The sequence below is a fragment of the Aythya fuligula genome, chromosome 1, assembly GCF_009819795.1.
Source record: "Aythya fuligula isolate bAytFul2 chromosome 1, bAytFul2.pri, whole genome shotgun sequence".
Taxonomy (NCBI): domain Eukaryota; kingdom Metazoa; phylum Chordata; class Aves; order Anseriformes; family Anatidae; genus Aythya; species Aythya fuligula.
The window spans coordinates 75526869-75545783 of record NC_045559.1 but is presented as its reverse complement, the minus strand read 5'-3'; the positions used below and the strand labels follow the sequence as shown (position 1 = coordinate 75545783).

Here is an 18915-nt window from a genome sequence, read left to right as displayed (position 1 = left end):
TACGTTCCCATCTGAATGGCATTGAGTGTCTTCTAGGCATCTATAAACATCCTCTATCTTCTCAATGGCTCCTACTCTCCCACAATGCACTGGCTTCACAAGGCTGTATCATCTCCACTTGGCTTCCTACTTTCTCGCCAGTGTGGGAAAATCTTGCCACAGAAGAAAATAAGGAAAGTGCTCTGTCAGAATTCGCACTTCATCTCTACCCACTTCCTCTGATGAAAATGGAAGATTGGTATTAAATGTTGGAAAAGCCTTCATTATCAACCATCTTGTCACAAACCTCAACCACAGCAACTCTTGCAAAACTCTGCATTTTCGTATAAACTCACAAAAGAGTTACATGAGGACCTCAGCTTTCATTGAAAAAACAAACTAACTAACTAACTAAAATCTGATCTTCATGGTTCCAAATTCAAGTTCAAAAGTCTCTAAAAATCACAATATTCCCCAAGAGTCTGGGAAACTGAAGGTTAAAAAAAAAAAAAAAAAGTTGCTCACTTCAAAAATCTCAATATTCTTAGGTCAATTTTACATTTGGTGGAGAACAGGCTTACTCATGATGTTTGAAAAACATAGGCTTCATTGTGCTTGTCTTTCCTAGCTGTAGGAACAAATACTGCCTATTCTTTCTTCTAGCAAGTCAACACAACAGCCAACATGTGATCCTTAGATGACTTCCATGGTTACAGAGTGATGCCATATACTATGTCTTGCTTGCGAGACATTAAGGAAGACAGCTTTGTAACATAAGAATGCAGTTACTGAAAAGAGCAGGAGAGAACATTCACCACACTGGTGAAAGAAGTTTTATCTTCTACTCTGTCTAATCCTAAAGGTCAGCCAGAATACTAATTATTCTTGCTTTTGCTATATTGATTAACCAGATCACCAGTTTGCAGTTGTTCATCAAACTACACATTCATATCAAAACAATTCTAACAGAAAAGGCTTTAAACTCACCTCTATTGGCTCTTCTCCTGCTTTGGTCTGACTATCACCCACATCTCCACTCTCATAAGTACTGTTTTTTTCAACCCACAGTTCCGATTTTTCTACAGTCAGACGTAGCTGATCAAGATCAGACTTGATTTGCTTGTAGTTATCAACATCTTGATTAGACACCAGCAACTGAACCTGGAAATACAGTAAATTGTAAAGCTATTATAGCACTAGCACCAGCACTTACACCTGGGAAATTTGCTTGCCAGTTTCCATTTTAAGTCCCTCTTTTCAGATGTTTTTTGCAACCTTCCCTGTGAAACTGAAACATGGCACAAACAGTCTTTTTAGCCTCCCTTCACTGAAAACCTTTAACAGAGCTGTGGTTGCCCAAAGCAGGATAGCTATAACACTCACAGAATTCTCCCTCCTTCTTTAATATGCTGCAAAACATTTTCAGCACAAGTATATGTATACAAGCCCCTGAGCTCTCAGCAGAGTTAGCTCTGACGCTATGGTTATGATCCTCATGGTATTAAAACAACACAATTAGAAATATCTTATCCAATCAGCATTGTACTTCATAAGAAAAGGAAAAAAGAAAAAAGATTATATGACAAGGAATCAGGACATCCAAAGAAAAGTGAGAATGGCCAGCAACTTCAATGATCACCTACATCACCATAATCAAATACTGATAAATATCATACCTTTAACACTGTTAGAGCAGATCAAAAAAACCTGTCTGAATAGCTCACAAACTGATGTTCAAGTTCAGACAGTTTCTCACCATCTGAGTGGATGCCTCTTTATCTCACTTTCATTTTTTGTACTGCTGAAATTATCTGTTCTTTATTTTCATTATTATTTCTAGTTCTTGATTTAGCACGATTTATACATTTCCTTTCTTTCTAATGGTCTTTGTTCTCCCAAGATTATTAATTAAGATAACGTACCAACAAAATAACAACAATCGGTACAATAAATCAATAGGCACTATTAAGAATTCACACTTATCTTAAAGTGTATAGTCACATGGCAGATAGGAACACTGATAGGGAAATTAAAAATCACTTGCAGGCAAATATTAACTATTTTGTAACATTAAGTTTTCATCATCTTCTCTTAGTCCAGTACAATTCATTATTTTGCAGAATTTATGAATGCTTCTCATCCACAAATACTCATATTTCATGTTTTCTGTAGTCTTTTCTGTGTATTTGCCAATCAGCCTTCTCCTTCCTATGTGAAAACATGTAAAGCTTCTCAAACTTACCTCATAATAAAAGCTATTTATGCACCTTAACCAGCAAGGCCTAACTTTAACATCCAGGTGGGAGGCCGTTATAGTACATTGTAAAAAAAAAAAAAAAAAAAAAAAACAACACACAAACAAACAAACCATTAAACAAAAGCTTTCCAGGTCTTTATCATTCATCTGTTTTTAAACAAGAGAAACCTCCACATCTTACATAACAATAAGACAACATGCTAGCAAACTCCTGAAATAAGCATCAGATGGTCTTAACAACATATGTTATAGGGTTACGTAACAGAGATGTCTCTGTCATCTAGCCCCATGACATCAGATTTCCCAGTACTAATCCCCTGACACATGGAGTACGCACATGGAACGTTATCAGCCAGAAAGAGTAAAAGCTGAAAACAGGCTTGGCTGTATTACTCGCTTTCTGTTATTTGGGCGTGTCTGTATCATGCACAATGCAAGGACGCCTGAATTAGAACTAGAATTGAAAATATTGCATTTATAACAACAAAGCTTCACACACAGCTTAGGTAGTCCTGAAGACAGGAAAATCTTGTTGCTGACACAGGTAAATGGTTTACCATTTGCATCATGGCAGAACACAAGCTACTATCTCAGTCTCTGAGGGATCACTACAATAAGTCTCACTGTGGGATACGTGTGTCCTAGATGTCACCACCGACATACATTTTCAATAGTGGGTGCACAACTAGAATATACACCAGCACATATATTCAACTCTAACAACAAGAAAATCTCTGCTTAATTGGGACTTAATTGGGAAACGTGGTGGGACCACTCTAATGACTGGAATGCTGCAATGTCTGGCTATAGGCTCTTCAGAAGGGACAGGAAGCACAGAAGGGGTGGTGGTGTGGCTCTCTATATCAGAGAGAGTTTTGATGTTAGGGAACTTGAGGCTGGGAATGATAAGGTTGAATCCCTGTGGGTTAGGATCAGTGGGAAAGCCAACAAGGCAAGCATCCTGGTGGGGGTCTGTTATAGACCACCAAACCAGAACGAGGAGACCGACAGAAGCTGCGAAATCGTCGGCGCTTGTTCTTGTGGGGGACTTCAACTTCCCAGATATATCCCAGAAACACAACACAGCCCAGAGAAAGCAGTCTAGGAGGTTTCTGTTGAGTGGGAAGAGAGCTTCCTGACACAGCTGGTTAGTGAGCCTGCCCTGGGAGGTGCCCTGCTAGACCTTCTCTTCAAAAACAGAGAAGGACTGGTGGGAGATGTGGTGGTGGTCGGGAGCTGTCTTGGGTAGAGTGACCACGAAATGGTAGAGTTCTCCATTCTTGGTAAAGTCAGGAGGGGGATCAGTATAACCACAGTCTTGGACTTCTGTAGGGCTGACTTTGAGCTGTTGGCAGAGTCCCTTATGAGGTGGTTCTGAAGGGCAGAAGAGTCCAGGAAGGCTGGGCACTCTTCAAGAAGGAAATCTTAGTGGCGCAGGAGCGGTCTGTCCCCATGTGCCCAAAGATGAGCCAGCATGGAAGAAGACTGGCCTGGCTGAACACAGAGTTGCGGCTTGAACTTAAGAGAAAAAAGAGGGTTTATAATCTTTGGAAAAGAGGGTGGGCCACTCAGGAGGACTATAAGGATGTTGTGAGGTTGTGCAGGGACTAAATTAGAAAGGCCAAAGCTCATCTGGAGCTCAATCTGGCTACTGCCGTCAAAGACAACAAAAAATGTTTTTATACATACATCAACACAAAAACGAGGACTAAGGAGAATCTCCATCCTTGACTGGATGCGGGGGGAAACTTAGTTACAAAAGATGAGGAAAAGGCTGAGGTGCTTAATGCCTTCTTTGCCTCAGTCTTTAGCGGCAAAACCAGTTGTTCTCTGGATACCCAGTACCCCGAGCTCGTGGAAGGTGATGGGGAGCAGAATGTGGCCCTCATTATCCACCAGGATAATGGCAACCTGCTATAGCACTTGGATATATGCAAGTCAATGGGGCTGGATGGGATCCACCCAAGGGTACTGAGAGAACTGGCAGAGGAGCTGGCCAAGCCGCTTACCATCATTTATCAGTAGTCCTGGCTATCAGAGAAAGTCCCAGTCAACTGGTGGCTAGTAAATGTGACGCCCATCTACAAGAAGGGCTGGAGGGTAGACCCAGGGAACTATAGGCCTGTCAGTTTGACCTCAATGCCAGGGAAACTCATGGAGCAGATTATCTTGAGTGTCATCACGCGGCACTTGCAGGGCAAGCAGGCGATCAGGCCCGGTCAGTATGAAAGGCAGGTCCTGCTTGACGAACCTGATCTCCTTCTATTGATAAAGTGACACGCTGGGTGGATTAGCAAAAGGCTGTGGATGTGGTCTACCTTGGCTTCAGCAAGGCTTTTGACACCGTCTCCCACAGCATTCTCCTCAAGAAACTGGCTGCTCATGGCTTGGACTGGCGCACGCTTCGTTGGGTTAGAAACTGGCTGGATAACCGGGCCCAAAGAGTTGTGGTGAATGGAGTCAAATCCAGTTGGAGGCCAGTCACTAGTGGCATCCCCCAGGGCTCGGTACTGAGGCCAGTCCTGTTTAATATCTTCATCAATGATCTGGATGAGGGGATTGAGTGCACCCTCAGTAAGTTTGCAGATGACACCAAGTTAGGTGCGTGTGTCGATCTGCTCGAGGGCACGAAGGCTCTGCAGAAGGATCTGGATAGGCTGGACCAATGGGCTGAGGCCAACTGTATGAAGTTCAACAAGGCCAAGTGCCGGGTCCTGCACCTGGGACACAACAACCCCAAGCAGAGCTACAGGCTGGGAGAGGAATGGTTGGAGAGCTGCCAGGCAGAGAAGGACCTGGGAGTACTGGTTGATAGTCAGCTGAATATGAGCCAGCAGTGTGCTCGGGTGGCCAAGAAGGCCAACAGCATCCTGGCTTGTATAAGAAGCAGGGTGGCCAGCAGGGCTAGGGAGGTGATTGTCCCCCTCTACTCGGCTCTGGTGAGGCCGCACCTCGAGTACTGTGTTCAGTTTAGGGCCCCTCACTACAAGAAGGACATGGAGGTGCTTGAGACAGTCCAGAGAAGGGCAAGGAAGCTGGTGAGGGGTCTGGAGAACAAGTCTTATGAGGAGCAGCTGGGATTGTTCAGCCTGGAGAAGAGGAGGCTCAGGGGCGACTTTATTGCTCTTTATAGGTACCTTAAAGGAGGCTGTAGCAAGATGGGGGTTGGTCTATTCTCCCATGTGCCTGACAACAGTGTGAGGGGGAATGGGCTAAAGTTGCACCAGGGGAGGTTTAGGTTGGATATTAGGAAGAACTTCTTTACTGAAAGGGTTGTTAGGCACTGGAATGGGCTGCCCAGGGAAGTGGTTGAGTCACCAGTCCTGGAGGTCTTTAAAAGACATGTAGATGTAGAGCTTAGTGGTATGGTTTAGTGGAGGACTTCTTAGTGTTAGGTCAGAGGTTGGACTCGATGATCTTGAGGTCTCTTCCAACCTAGATGATTCTGTGATTCTGTGATTTTTCTTAAAAGTCCTTTCAGCATTATCAAGCTACAAACAGCAATTCAGGTAAGAAAAGCAGCCTTTGGAAATACTTTCCTCACAAGTCCCCGAAATAATACCATGCCCATCCATACCTGTTTAAATGCTTGCAGAACTTCTGCTCTCTGGCTAAAGTGCTTAAAGAGCAGATGCAGAGCACCTGAGAGCAAAGGAGGGTAGTCGTGCATGATAAGGTGAATGAGGACCCGTAAAAAAGTTCTGCCCCCTTCATCATCAAGCTGAACTGCATTCTTTTCTTTTCTACAACAGAAATAGGGGGAAAAAAAGACCAAATAAAGTAAGTAAAGTAAAAGCTTTTGACATAAATATGCCTGCACACACAATCTTCATTTGACAGAGCTCTTAAAACCAAATCTAATATGCTGTGGGATGTAAATTATTAACATCCCTTTAATGTTTTTTTATAAGGACTTCAATCGTATGGTTGGATGCTGTTTTGGCAATCTTGTAGTAGAATGGACAAAATGGAATTAAAGTAAATATGTATAAAATGTGCCAAATATTGTGATTAAAATCCATATTGCAAAAACATTCGTTTATGTTGCAGATAAATTGTGCCAAGCTCATTCACAGTCCAAACTAACTGAAGGCAACAGCATTTTATCAGAGATTTATTTGGCCCCATCCTTTTCACTCCTTCCCTTTTCAGCTACTATTAAAATTTCATTCAAGAAAAAATAAACTAAAAAATTGTAGGAATTGCCAAAAGCATCTTTTTTCTGGAACCTCTTTTATAATCTGGAGCAACAGAAAGCAGATTTACACTTAACATATCAAAGCAGAAATAATGTTTCCAAGAAAACATTCAGTCTCTCTGTTCATTTTAAAGATGCAGATGCCAGGGGCTATGTGTTGTTTTACATTATGGGAGTTCAGGGAGAGGACTGGAGGCATTGCTCTCACTAGTAAAGACTGAGAACGCATAAGGGACAGAGAGAAAAGATCAGAAATCCCATCTTGCAGATCTTTCTCCCTAGTTCCAGGAAAAACTTTGAAGTCTAAGGCTTTGTCTAAATGGGAATCATTTTTACTGGTATAATTATAAAATTGTACCAGCAAAGTTAAACCAATATATTGATAATGGTAGTAACTCTCCTTTGTGGATATTTTCTGTACTTTTTTTTTGTTGTTGCTGTTGTTCACAGCATAGCTGAAACCACTTCCAAGACTCTGCAAGCATAACTTGTGATCTACAGGCCTCTGGTGGTCCAGAAGATCATGGCAAGCGGGTCTACAGTTGATCTGCAGAGTCACATGAAATAGATCACTGTTGGCATTACATTCTTAGTAATGTCAAGGACAGGGTGCAATGATAACAGATCATTTGATCAATAAGAAATAGTGAGGGTCAACAATACCCTCCAGATCCAAGAAATTTGGGATGACAGTCATAAGCTACATCAGAAAATGGTCTTTCTTTAAAAGCACCCATATGAGACATTGTAGAGAGAAATAAATAGCATGTTTTAGCCCAATACACCTGTACACCATTCCCCAACTACCTTTGGGAACAAGGCAAAACTTTCTACTGTCTTACAACTGTAGATGATCAAGAAGATCATTGCATTCTGTCAATCACTCATATGCACTGGGCCATTTGCTTGTTTGAAATCCAGGTCTCTTCTGGCACATTTCTGTCTACAAGTAGGTTATGTAATAAGTAGCCACCAAAGGAAGAGAAACGGGTATGAAAACACATATAGAATAAAGAGACATTGTCCATGATAATTATCAAGGTGAACAAATAGATGAATATAGAGAAGTAAAACTTCAGAGAATATACCTGCCAGCAAACATGGTTTCAGCCTGAGCTGCAATCTCATCTATGTCAGGAACAATTGCTGGAAAACAATCAAAATAACATTTTATTTTATTTTTTAACATACTGATCATTGTATAATCTGCACTGTGAAAAGGAACTCTGTCTTTAAAGTGGATATTATAAAGTGAAGGTCTTACTGCATTCCTCAACTAAGTAAAACTCTGTGTATTCAAGGAAAAAACAGAAGGAACAGAACAGTAGGGAAGAAATAGGACAGAGGGCAGGGTTAAACTGTGTTTTACTACTACTGAGGAAGAGCCAAGTTCTAGTGATGGACTAGAGCTACATGGTGCTGTATCACAAATGACATAGAATATAAAACTTCTACATTTTTGTTAGACCAGACAAACCCCATAGAGCAGCAAAATGAGATACATGAACTTCAGAATATTTATCATAAGCCAAATCATTTACCACACCATTATTCTGCTTTAGAATAACTTTAATATACCTTACTACTTAAGACTTCAATGTTCTTTAACCACCCCATTGCTGCACAGCACCTCCAATTAAATTCTCCCCTACCTGTAGCTCATCACACATACAGCTGTCAGTCTTTCAAGCACCTCTGCATGCACAAGAACACTCTCTGAAAAGCCAAGCCATTCCAATGCTACATTCACCTCTGTTAAAGCAGTCCTCATCCATTCACAACCATTTGTCCAAAATGGTTGTCATTTTCCAGTGTTTTGGGGAGAGTACAAATGAGAGAATGAATTGCCGTAATGGGAGAAAGGAATCACATTTCAGTTTGAGGATGACAGACCAGCAAGCATCTTTTTTGTGGAATTCCTTAAGATTTTCATTTTCTCACGAGCTTTTCAAATTCAAGTGACATGTATCTTCTGGTATAGTTGAGTTTACTGCTTGCTAAAGTATCTATAACAACATAATAGTCTACACATAATTATTTTACATTGTAACATTTACCTGAGGGAATTCCTGGTGTGTCAGGTGGAGACGTTGTAGAGCTATCGACATTTTCATTGTTTTCCCCAAACTCTCTCTTATAGATAGACAGCATGTAGGATATTCTATAGTCCAGTCTAACACTGAGAATAAACTACAAGAAGAAATTTAAAAATAAGACTTCTCCTAAGTAATAACACGGGTTAGGGGTTTTTTTTGTTTGCTTTTGTGGTGGAATGTACAGGGATATATGATTATTTTAAATAAATATGTCCACTATGAAATACAAATCCACTACATTTGTTTCAGCTTGCTGTGATTTCTTTTTTTCCTTCCCACCATCCTGGGATGTATTGAACACTTCCCTGTCATCTGCTGAATACTAAGAAGCAGACTTATTTGTCCTGAGGCTCCTGCACGCTGCCTTGTCCATGCTGCCTACGAGCCAGAAAAGTACATCCAAACCCACGTTGAAACAGATTATTTCATATTTCAGCCAGGCTTCTAATAAGCAATAGTGATAAGAAGTGGTGTGGGGTTGAGAGTAAAGATGACATGCTCAAGGATCACACACTCAGATGCCTGACAGATGCTTTCTTTTAATTGTTGGTGTCTTCAGCTGTGAAATCTGAAGCTCACATAGGAAAAAATCTTAAATCAAACCTGTAAGTGCTGCTTTTACATTGGAAAAGGGAGGAAAATAACCTGGCTACAGACATTAGTACCAACTGAAGGACTGAGAGGTACACATCCTACACTTTATCAACTGACTGCCCATCAACTGAGCTTCAGTACCTCCCATGCACATGCTCCTTGCCCGCAGTAAATGTAAGCATACAATGAAGAGGTTTACAATTATTTAACATGTTTCACATGAGGCAGGGAAGAAATCACGCACATTAAGTTACCAAGACTCAGGTGGCAAGTGATGACTAAACAAATGGTGGCAGCCTGTTTCTTTGATCTCTAACTAAAATCATACAACCTCCCAGACCCTGAATATTGTTGTAAGATTTCACTAGGGTAACTAGGACTATGCCATCTAAAAGCAAATAAAATGTCAGTTTAATAAACAACATTTTTTCTTTAAAATTTCTAACAAAAGGGAAAAAAGGCATGTTTATTTAGATTCCACAATCAAGTTACCCTGTCACTGTAGAAGCAAGATTTTTAAAAATACACATTTCTCCAGTCCACATGTAGTCAAGTCTATCAGGCTGTCTGTTTAATTCTGGCTGATAGCAGAATAGAAACTGTTAAGTAAAAATACAATTTTACTTAAAGGAACAAGAGGATATATTGAGAATCCAATTACTATAAACTGAAATATTTCTTAGAATACAATAGTTTTAATCACCATTTTACTAGCTATGCATGACAACACAATAAATCTAAAATATTCTTACTTGCCTTTTAGGGTAATAGTATAATAATGAAAGGTAACATGATTTTAGTTAATCCTTCTTCATCGCATTTTAAATGAAACTGAATTACTCTGCATTACTTGTGAACTAAGGTCGTATATAAGCATATATACCTGGGTTCACCCAACATGACAACTTGCTAATCTGCAGTAATTTGACTACGTAACTAAACCATAACTAACAAACCACCAATAAAGCAACAACACAGGATTACTCTCCAGTCCTGGGAGCTCTCGCACTGAATGTGCTGTGAAAGATGAAAGGCTGAAACAAAATGTGATTCTCTTTCCACTGAGCAAACAGAGAATGCACAGGAAGAGGTTGGTGTCCTGGAATCATTCATCTGTGTATCAACCAGTAGAGCATGACAGCATGGAGAGAAATACCTACAGTCACCAAATCAAATGAAAATGAGAAACAATATACATGAATAGTATTCTTTAGGTGACATCACTTCAGAACACTTCTTTCTCCCCCAAAAGCCTTAAACTAAAGCAGCTCTGAAAGTAACATATGCAGTATTGAGGATAATCTAACAACTGATGGCCTTTCAGATGACAAGTAGTTAAGGTAATCTAAATAATTTATAAGCATTTGGAACAAACTAAATCCTTCAAAAGTGACAAGGGTACTGACAGATGAGCAGAATTTACAGAAAACACTGAAAAATTCCATCAGTGCGTAAGTATTGCAGGAACTGGGATTTGATATGCAGAACGTATGTGTGCCACTTTACTTACTAATAGCACAAAGTGGAAATTCTACCTCAGGAGGCACACTAGTGTCATACAGCTTGTCAGTTCAGCTAGGAGAATAGTCTGTGGGCTGCTAACAGTGGAAATCTGAAAAGGACTTCCAAATTGTGTGGCCTTGCCTGACTTCAGTGGGTCTATGTCCAATTCTGCCCTTCACCAAACTAATGCAAAGGTGGAGTCAATACTAAAGTCAAATAAGCTACCACAGTGTAAAATGAGTGGTAATGAGACTGGAACAGGAATGCTGTCTTTAGAAAACATTAGAGAGGTAGCTTAATGTACAAGTTCTGCCTCTTCACATTTATAGCAATGGAGTTTCTACAGCACCTAGATCCTTCAAGTTAAATGTAACACAGTGAGGACCACAACTGTACCATAATTCACACAGAGAAATTTTCTTCCTCATATCAAAGCGTAATTTACTCAATGAACAGATCAGTAAATAGCAAGAATGTGGGTAACAGAACCTGCCACTAGGTGAATAAATAAATAAGTGCAAAAGAATTGTCATTTAATACTCCATCAATCATTATTACCTGCAAAATCTCAATGATTTTCAATTTGGTGTCCATTACAATCACGTCTTCACTCTCTGAGGTGCTGGCTTGCTTGCTTGGGTGAATGCTTGGCTGTACATCAGGGGCACTGAGGGGAAATATAGATCCTCTGCTCAGTACCATTTGGGTCATCATCTCTCCTACACCATGGATGGTCCTCATAACATTGTTTCCTATGTATTAAACACATACATATATATTTACCATCAGTGAAGCTTTCTTGCAAAGATATATATGACACATGCAACCGTGTTGTCAAATGCCTTAACAGTCTTAATTGGCCTATTGAAAAACAAGTCCTCAATTCCTCATCAAAAATCAGGAGAATGGATTCACTCAAATTACCCAATGGTTTTGTGAAAATTTTCTTCACTGATTTTCCAGGGAATCATTGCTTACAAGGTCAACAGATGGAAAAGATACCTAAAGCTTTCCACAGCTTTGTTAGTATGTTCAAGAAATTGTAAAAAGCAGAGCAAAAGGAATCTCGGTAGTTCACGTAATTCAATCCTTCATCTAAAGGCACATTATTTAAATCTAAGAAAACTTCTGAAAGAGGACTGTTTAACCTGTTTTTAAGAATATTTAAATGATAAATATCTCACCTTTTACAGCATTCCTAAATGAGCTATTCCACTTCTTGACTGTTTATTGTTAGAAAACTTTTTTTTTTTACAGAGAACATTTACTGTTATTTCGTTTATATCTTCCACTGCTGTAATTTATGACCTTGCTTTGCACACACATAGGAGGAGTTAATTTTTCATGTCTACTCTGATTGATATCTTCCCCTTAATGATTGATCATAGAAAAAAGGTTCATGGTAAAGATGCTTTTGGCACTGCAAAAGCTCAAGTTTCATATATGTCACGCTAACAGAGAGTAGAGATTTGAGGCTGTGAAAGACTGATTAATCTCTGTACATGGTCCAGATGACAGTCCACAATCCAAAGACAACTAAAAAAACTGGCAGGAGAAAGACTGATGCATCTTCACAGGGTTGCTGGCCTTCTACTGTATGTGAATGAGTAACAAATAGGGCAGAAGCATCTCAGCAAAGTCAGGAGCCGATGCTGGGTGTATGTACACATGTATCTCTACATAACAAGCTGAATAGGAAACATTCCTATGCATGCTTAGGCTTGCTGAAGCTCATGATAAATATGATTAATCCCATTACACACACTGACCACCTGGACAGTTTGTAACTCCATATACATTGGCATTTATATGTGTGCTTTATGTCTCTGTACTTACATGTGTGAGGTTGGATTCTGAGGTTTTGGATGTCGGTTTGTTTGTTTGTTTTAATAATTGAATAACAGAAATGATAAATAATTATTTGGCTCACAGAACAGTCATTCCCCTCAACTTCACAAAATCACAGAATCATCTAGGTTGGAAGAGACCTCCAAGATCACCTAGTCCAACCTCTGACCTAACACTAACAAGTTCTCCACTAAACCATACCACTAAGCTCTACATCTAAACATCTTTTAAAGACCTCCAGGGACGGTGACTCAACCACTTCCCTGGGCAGCCCATTCCAGTGCCTAACAACCCTTTCAGTAAAGAAGTTCTTCCTAATATCCAACCTAAACCTCCCCTGGTGCAACTTTAGCCCATTCCCCCTCACACTGTTGCCAGGTACATGGGAGAATAGACCAACCCCCATCTCGCTACAGCCTCCTTTAAGGTACCTATAAAGAGCAATAAAGTCGCCCCTGAGCCTCCTCTTCTCCAGGCTGAACAATCCCAGCTGCTCCTCATAAGACTTGTTCTCCAGACCCCTCACCAGCTTCCTTGCCCTTCTCTGGACTGTCTCAAGCACCTCCATGTCCCAACTTACATGAACTCATTTAGGAGAAGAGAGAGTTTAGAGTCTTTCCCCATTCACTCCCACTTATGTAACCATACCCTTCAAAAAAGTCCCAAGAGATGGTTCGGTACAGAAGGTTGTCCTGAAAGTTAAACTATTTTCTGTAATGACAGTACCCTTTGTAAGCTATACATAGAAAAAAAATTACACTCATTTGGAAAAAACCTTTAGTTTAGTCTAGTTGCAGTGGTACCTATCGATGATGCCAGTTCAGCAAACTCAAAAAAGAGATACCATTTATTCCTATAGGTTATACTGGTCTTTCCCTATAGTGAATTTCAATAGGAAAAGCATCCCAAGGAATCAATGATTATCTTCTTGCAAAGGCAGGGAGAAGTATGAATGAGAATATCATGTTACATACCTACATGAATTAGTTTTCTTTCTTGCAAAGCACAGATCTGAACGAATGGAGAAAAGGAAGCAAATGATAGCACTTCTTTGCAGGAACAGTGCCAAGACCTAGACTACACTAAAAGCAAACAGAGAATGGAGGAGATGTAGCTTTGTTGAGGTAAACCTGAATTGTTCTTGTATGTCTTTTGTACATTTTAATCAACATGCAGATGCCAAGTTTTACTCACATTGCAGAAATGCTCTTCCTAGATAATCTGCTGTAAAAAGCCAAAGCTATATTTTATTTTATTAGCAATATCCTCCTCTTATGCTCTTCTTTCTTCAAGCCGCAGAGCTCAAGTACTGCATGCAGCAAAGAGGATGCCTTTAACCCTGACTTTAAAAGGAAACATACAGAGAATTTGCTTTCTCAAAGTAAATGAGGCAGATTAGTGTCATGTTTGAGGTCCCATTCAGCATCCAGTCTGGTGTGCAATCAGTGTGAATTGGTCTTTTGAAAAAAATACCTGAAGTCCCTACAAAGGGAAAAGATGTATTTCTGGCTTTGAATGATGTTAGGAAACAAAAGTTACAAGTCAAACTAAGGGCTAAATCCTCACATTAGGTAAGCACAGAAAGTTCTTCTAACTGCTCACAACAGCATAAAGCAAATATAGGTATTGACACTGATTCTTCCACAAGTCCTGCTTAAGTCCAGTCCCAAGACCCAGTCATAACATTTACTCATTCTCACTTTGGTCCATGACTCCCTCTCTCTATAGGGTAGGGAATAATCACTGCTCTCTGTTCAATATCTTAAGTAAGCTTAAGCTCATGTTCTTGAAGAAAGCAAGCTGGGATTTGCCTGGAACATACATCCTGCATATTTGACAGCCATCACTGGGGTGCTGAACAGGCACCAGAGGAGATAGGAAACATTGTGATGGGATTCAGCTCCCTCTGTGACCAAGAAATTAGTCTCCCTGTATTTCAGGACCACTTCCATAAATGAGGAGAATACTCTCTCTCCATCTTTAAAATGGATACTGAGAGGCCTGATAGAATGAAGACTGGGATGTACTCAGCTAATGGGACTATGAAGCCTATTAAAGCATTCAGGAAATAAAAAGAAATGAGATGACTGCTGCCTTTTCCCTGTATCAGCAGAACATCAATGGTAAAAGATGGTACAAACCAGTGAGTGGTAGCTGTGAAGGAGCTTTATAAGAGAATCTGTAACAAGGATAAAACCTCTGTCCACCGCACCCCATGACTATTGACCTCCAGTGACTCATCTAAACAGCTAAAGGCAGAAAAGCACAGGAGGGTTAAGGTGGTACTTACTGCCATTTCAAATTGTATTTCATTAATGCATAGGAAAGGATTTTAGTGAGAGAAAAGTCTACTTAATCCAGTTTAATATCCACAGTTGAAGTGAGCAGTGACACCATAGCGCTTTATTTCTGTCAATATCAGTGAAACAAGGCATTATGGGTAAATCCACCTTGGAAAAATTTCTAGCAACTATATGATACTGACAATTATTATTTTTAATTAACTGGCTTGGGAAGAATATTCCCAGGCTGCAAATAATATGGCAACTGGAACGATTTATCATAATTTTCAAGAAATTCATCAACTATGTTTTGTAGTGTTCTGATGAAATGTAGCCATCTCTTAAAGTACACAGCAGTCAACCAGCACATTTGCACATGGAAATGAGGCAGCTGACTATATCTCCACAATGGGAGGAATTGCTCTCTTCTTTGAAAGAAGCCATGAGGATCATTCATGTGCATAAAGAGTGGGTAACAGCTTCTCTTCCAAAAGTTCCCCCAGTAGATCAACATTCATGTCACTCAGTGCATCTGTCCTGCCTTGGAAGTCTAGATCACATCACACATGGATTTAAATCCGTCACTCACAAACATCAGGGGCCAGCAGCACTCTCACTAGAGACTTGTTCCTTCTTGACATACTTTTGTGTTCTCTTGGCTTTAATACAGTTATCTCAGCAGGAAAGGGTATGAGTCTCTAGGGTAAGACATACAGAAAGGTTATTGTGGCTTAACAAGTTACTGACTGCATGTCAGATAAACCTGCAACAACGCAATACAAAATATGTTGGTCAACAAAAGAGATTTAAGTTCTCGGTATGTAAGACTAAAACACAGAGCTCTGATCTCAGTTCCAGCTCCAGAGTGCTTCCTGCATACCAATGTCCTAAGAAAAAATAACTTACCGCCTCAGCTAGTTAACCAAGATAAAATGAACACAGAGCAAAATAGTTGTGAACCCTGATTACTTTTGTGTATACTTTATGCTAGAGGTGAAATGAGAAGTCTGAACTGTGCCTTTATATCATGTTGCCACCCTTATCTTGCTGACGTCCCTTGTTTGTTGACTTCTGTAAGGTCAAGGTCACACTTGTAATTACACTTCTGTAATGTAAGGTCACACTTATACATGCCTGAAAAGAGGGAGAGAATAGACACTGCACTGTGGGAATGAGCTAGTTTGGACAGCCAACAACTAATCTCATCAGCAAACCACTGCAAAAGTGCTCAGAGCTGTGACTTCGACCAACAGAGGAAAAGAGCTCAGTGGAATTCCCACGAATCTTCTCTTTTGCAATTTTCCTTCCCTCTCCCCAATTCTTCCTCTCTGCTCTTTCCCCTACCAAGACAAGTTAGTTATCAAGAACCTTCCATAAGCAGTAGAACCAATTAGAAATGCCTGAATGTAGTCTCACAAGGTTTGCCAATCAAAGACTGAAATTACTGTACACACAAGTGGTAATTTGAAGGACCTACAGACTGACAGACACTGAAATAAGAGGAAAGAAGAGAATGCTTGTCATGTTCTGAAAAGACAACCATGCATCTCCGTTTCATTACTTTTTATTACAGTGATCACAACTTCCTAATGAATATCAGTTTCTGTCATAAAACTGTAGCACATAATCTCATACAATTTGGCACGATTGACAACACAGCGGCCTCTCAGAGAAAAAAAGACTTTTCAGAGGAGTCAATTATGGGGAAAAAAAATAACAACCACCCAAGTAATCGAAATAGTGGATAATTTGACACTTCATTTTCTACATAAATATACTTTCTTGAGAAGTAATTTACTGTTTGCAAAAATTCTAAAAGCAAAATATAAAAGTAAACAACAATCTGCTATGGAATACAGCATGGATGGTAAGTGACAAAATACCATATTTAGAAAGGAAAACAACTGCCAAAGACAGGTAGCAATTAATACCTTTTCCTAAAACTGCTCCTAGCCAATTGCTACGCAGCATCCTCAATTTGTTCTTAGTGGACAGGTATGTACAGCATATAAGGTATTTCACAAACAGTACAGAGAACCATGCAGTAGCTGAATGTGTATAAACAATGGACTGCCTAAAAGGCTGGCAAATAATCTTACTGTGAGTAGCCTCCTACTTCACAGATATCCCCAAGACACCAGTGACTTGCAGCCTTGCTTATTTAAAAATTAACTATATGCATCTGACCTGGTCTCTACATGTCACACAGGGACAGTTTGCTCTTACTAACACTGCTCAGTCTTCCTCAGTATAGATAAGAGGAAAGATAGATTTCCTATAATTCAATTTGGAAAACTGTTCAGCCATTTTCTGCTCAGCTTTCCACAGTGCTCATCTTCCTGCTCAGAAATGTGAAACATTTCTGTGTTTTCAGAACTATTCTAACACCCAACAGCTCTCATTAGGGAGTGGAGAAGCTAGATGCTTAATGCTTCTAGAAACGAGATAACTAAGTAAGAGCTTGACATACCATAGGTTCTTCAAATAGGAGACAACATATAATGGGTTTTTCAGAAAATCTGGTACTTAATGACCAGGTAATGATAAATTTACATGTGTCCAATGCTCCAAAAACTCTTCCGTTAACCCGCCCAACACATTGTCCAATCTTGCATATATACATAGGGGCAGAAAAAGGAGACAAACCATATGTTTTGCAAAAATGGGGCCTTTTTCTCTTTATCTCTGCAATTATGAAGTCATAAAAACAACTCTCCAGTCTCATCAAACCTGAGCATCATTTGAGTAAGACCAGATGAATGATCAAATGCTTCAACTTCTTCCAAATACCTCCTAGAAAACACTTCAGTTCCCATGTAGGACGACACAAACCAGAGAGCATGTGCTAATACAAAAACCATTAACTCCTGAAACAAATGCAGAGGCGGAAGGACTGCAGTGAATAACAAACTGCCTATGACCCCCACATATTTTCCCATAGCTCTTTGAAACTACTTCTCTTCTGAACTCTGGGATTATCCATTTCTAGAACAAAGCATTCCCACAGGCTGTATTAGCTCTTAATAGCAAAGAAATCAAGAGAGACAGTAGACCCTGAAAGCCATTTTTCCTTAACAAACTGAGCAGATGGCCAGCCTCAGTTCCTCCTGCCTTCCCTATCATTCACAAAGGAAGCCTTGGGCTAATGTTCAGCTGTGGCTTGAATCCCTAGATACAAAGCAACATCAGTTGCATCTGTATGATGCACTGGCAGCTACACAAACTACTTTATTAGAGGTTTTACTGGTTTACTTCCATGAAGTGTAAGCCTCCTCCCACTTGCCAAAATATTCTACAGGACTGCAAGAATCTTAAGCAACCTTCTCACATCCCTCCCAAGCACCTCAGCTGGTGGGAAAGGAGCCCTACCTCCCCCAGTCTTGATCAAGGAAAGTTGCTCCTAGGTTCTAAGGAAAATCTAGACAGGAAACACAGCTGAGCTATATTTAAGGTAATTTAAAAGTTAGGATCTCTGCATCAGCTGTTATCCACCACCATCATTCCCCAATAAAAAATAAAATAAAATAAAATAAAATAAAATAAAATAAAATAAAATAAAATAAAATAAAATAAAATAAAATAAAATAAAATAAAATAAAATAAAATAAAATAAAATAAACTTTTCTCCCTCGCAGGATACTAGTCATTCAGAGGCCAAGCCTTGTATAGCAATATAAAAGAATCTGGCCTTCCCCCTAGTCAGTCTCCTGTGCCTTCAACACTGCTAGGGGAAAGAGAGGAAAAACAATAGCATCAGAAGGGCACACTCAGAACCCCTCAGTACCTACAGCCTGAGGCCCGTTAGCACCTACCAACACCCAGAAATGCCACTGCTGGACTGACCATACCTATTGCTCTTTCCTCACAGATATCAATATACTTATCTCCCCTTCCTACCAGGCCCACTGCTTTCACCACAGCATTTCAGGCCTCCTTCCCCATATGCAACCCCATGAAGTCCCAAATCTTTCTTAGTGCTCCTCAGCCACTCTCATTTTTCCCCTTTAAGTTAACTTTTACCAGCTGTAGCCCCTGATGTGTCAAAACTGAAGTTTTCCAGTGCTCTGATGAAGCTTTAGACCAGCTTCCAAGCTCACTGCTACAGTAGGAGACAAATGACAGGCTGCTGAAAGTCCAAGACTTTTACCATCATCAAAA

General features: G+C 40.0%; 1 protein-coding gene across 1 annotated transcript in view; it reads right to left on the bottom strand.

The window, feature by feature from the left end:
* The window catches only part of ITPR2 (inositol 1,4,5-trisphosphate receptor type 2), a 266820-nt gene that overhangs the window by 151723 nt on the left and 96182 nt on the right, over window positions 1-18915 (bottom strand). Inside the window, 5 exon segments of the mRNA XM_032186220.1 lie at window positions 967-1140; window positions 5814-5979; window positions 7523-7580; window positions 8492-8624; window positions 11186-11379. Coding sequence (XP_032042111.1) covers window positions 967-1140; window positions 5814-5979; window positions 7523-7580; window positions 8492-8624; window positions 11186-11379 — 725 coding nt within the window.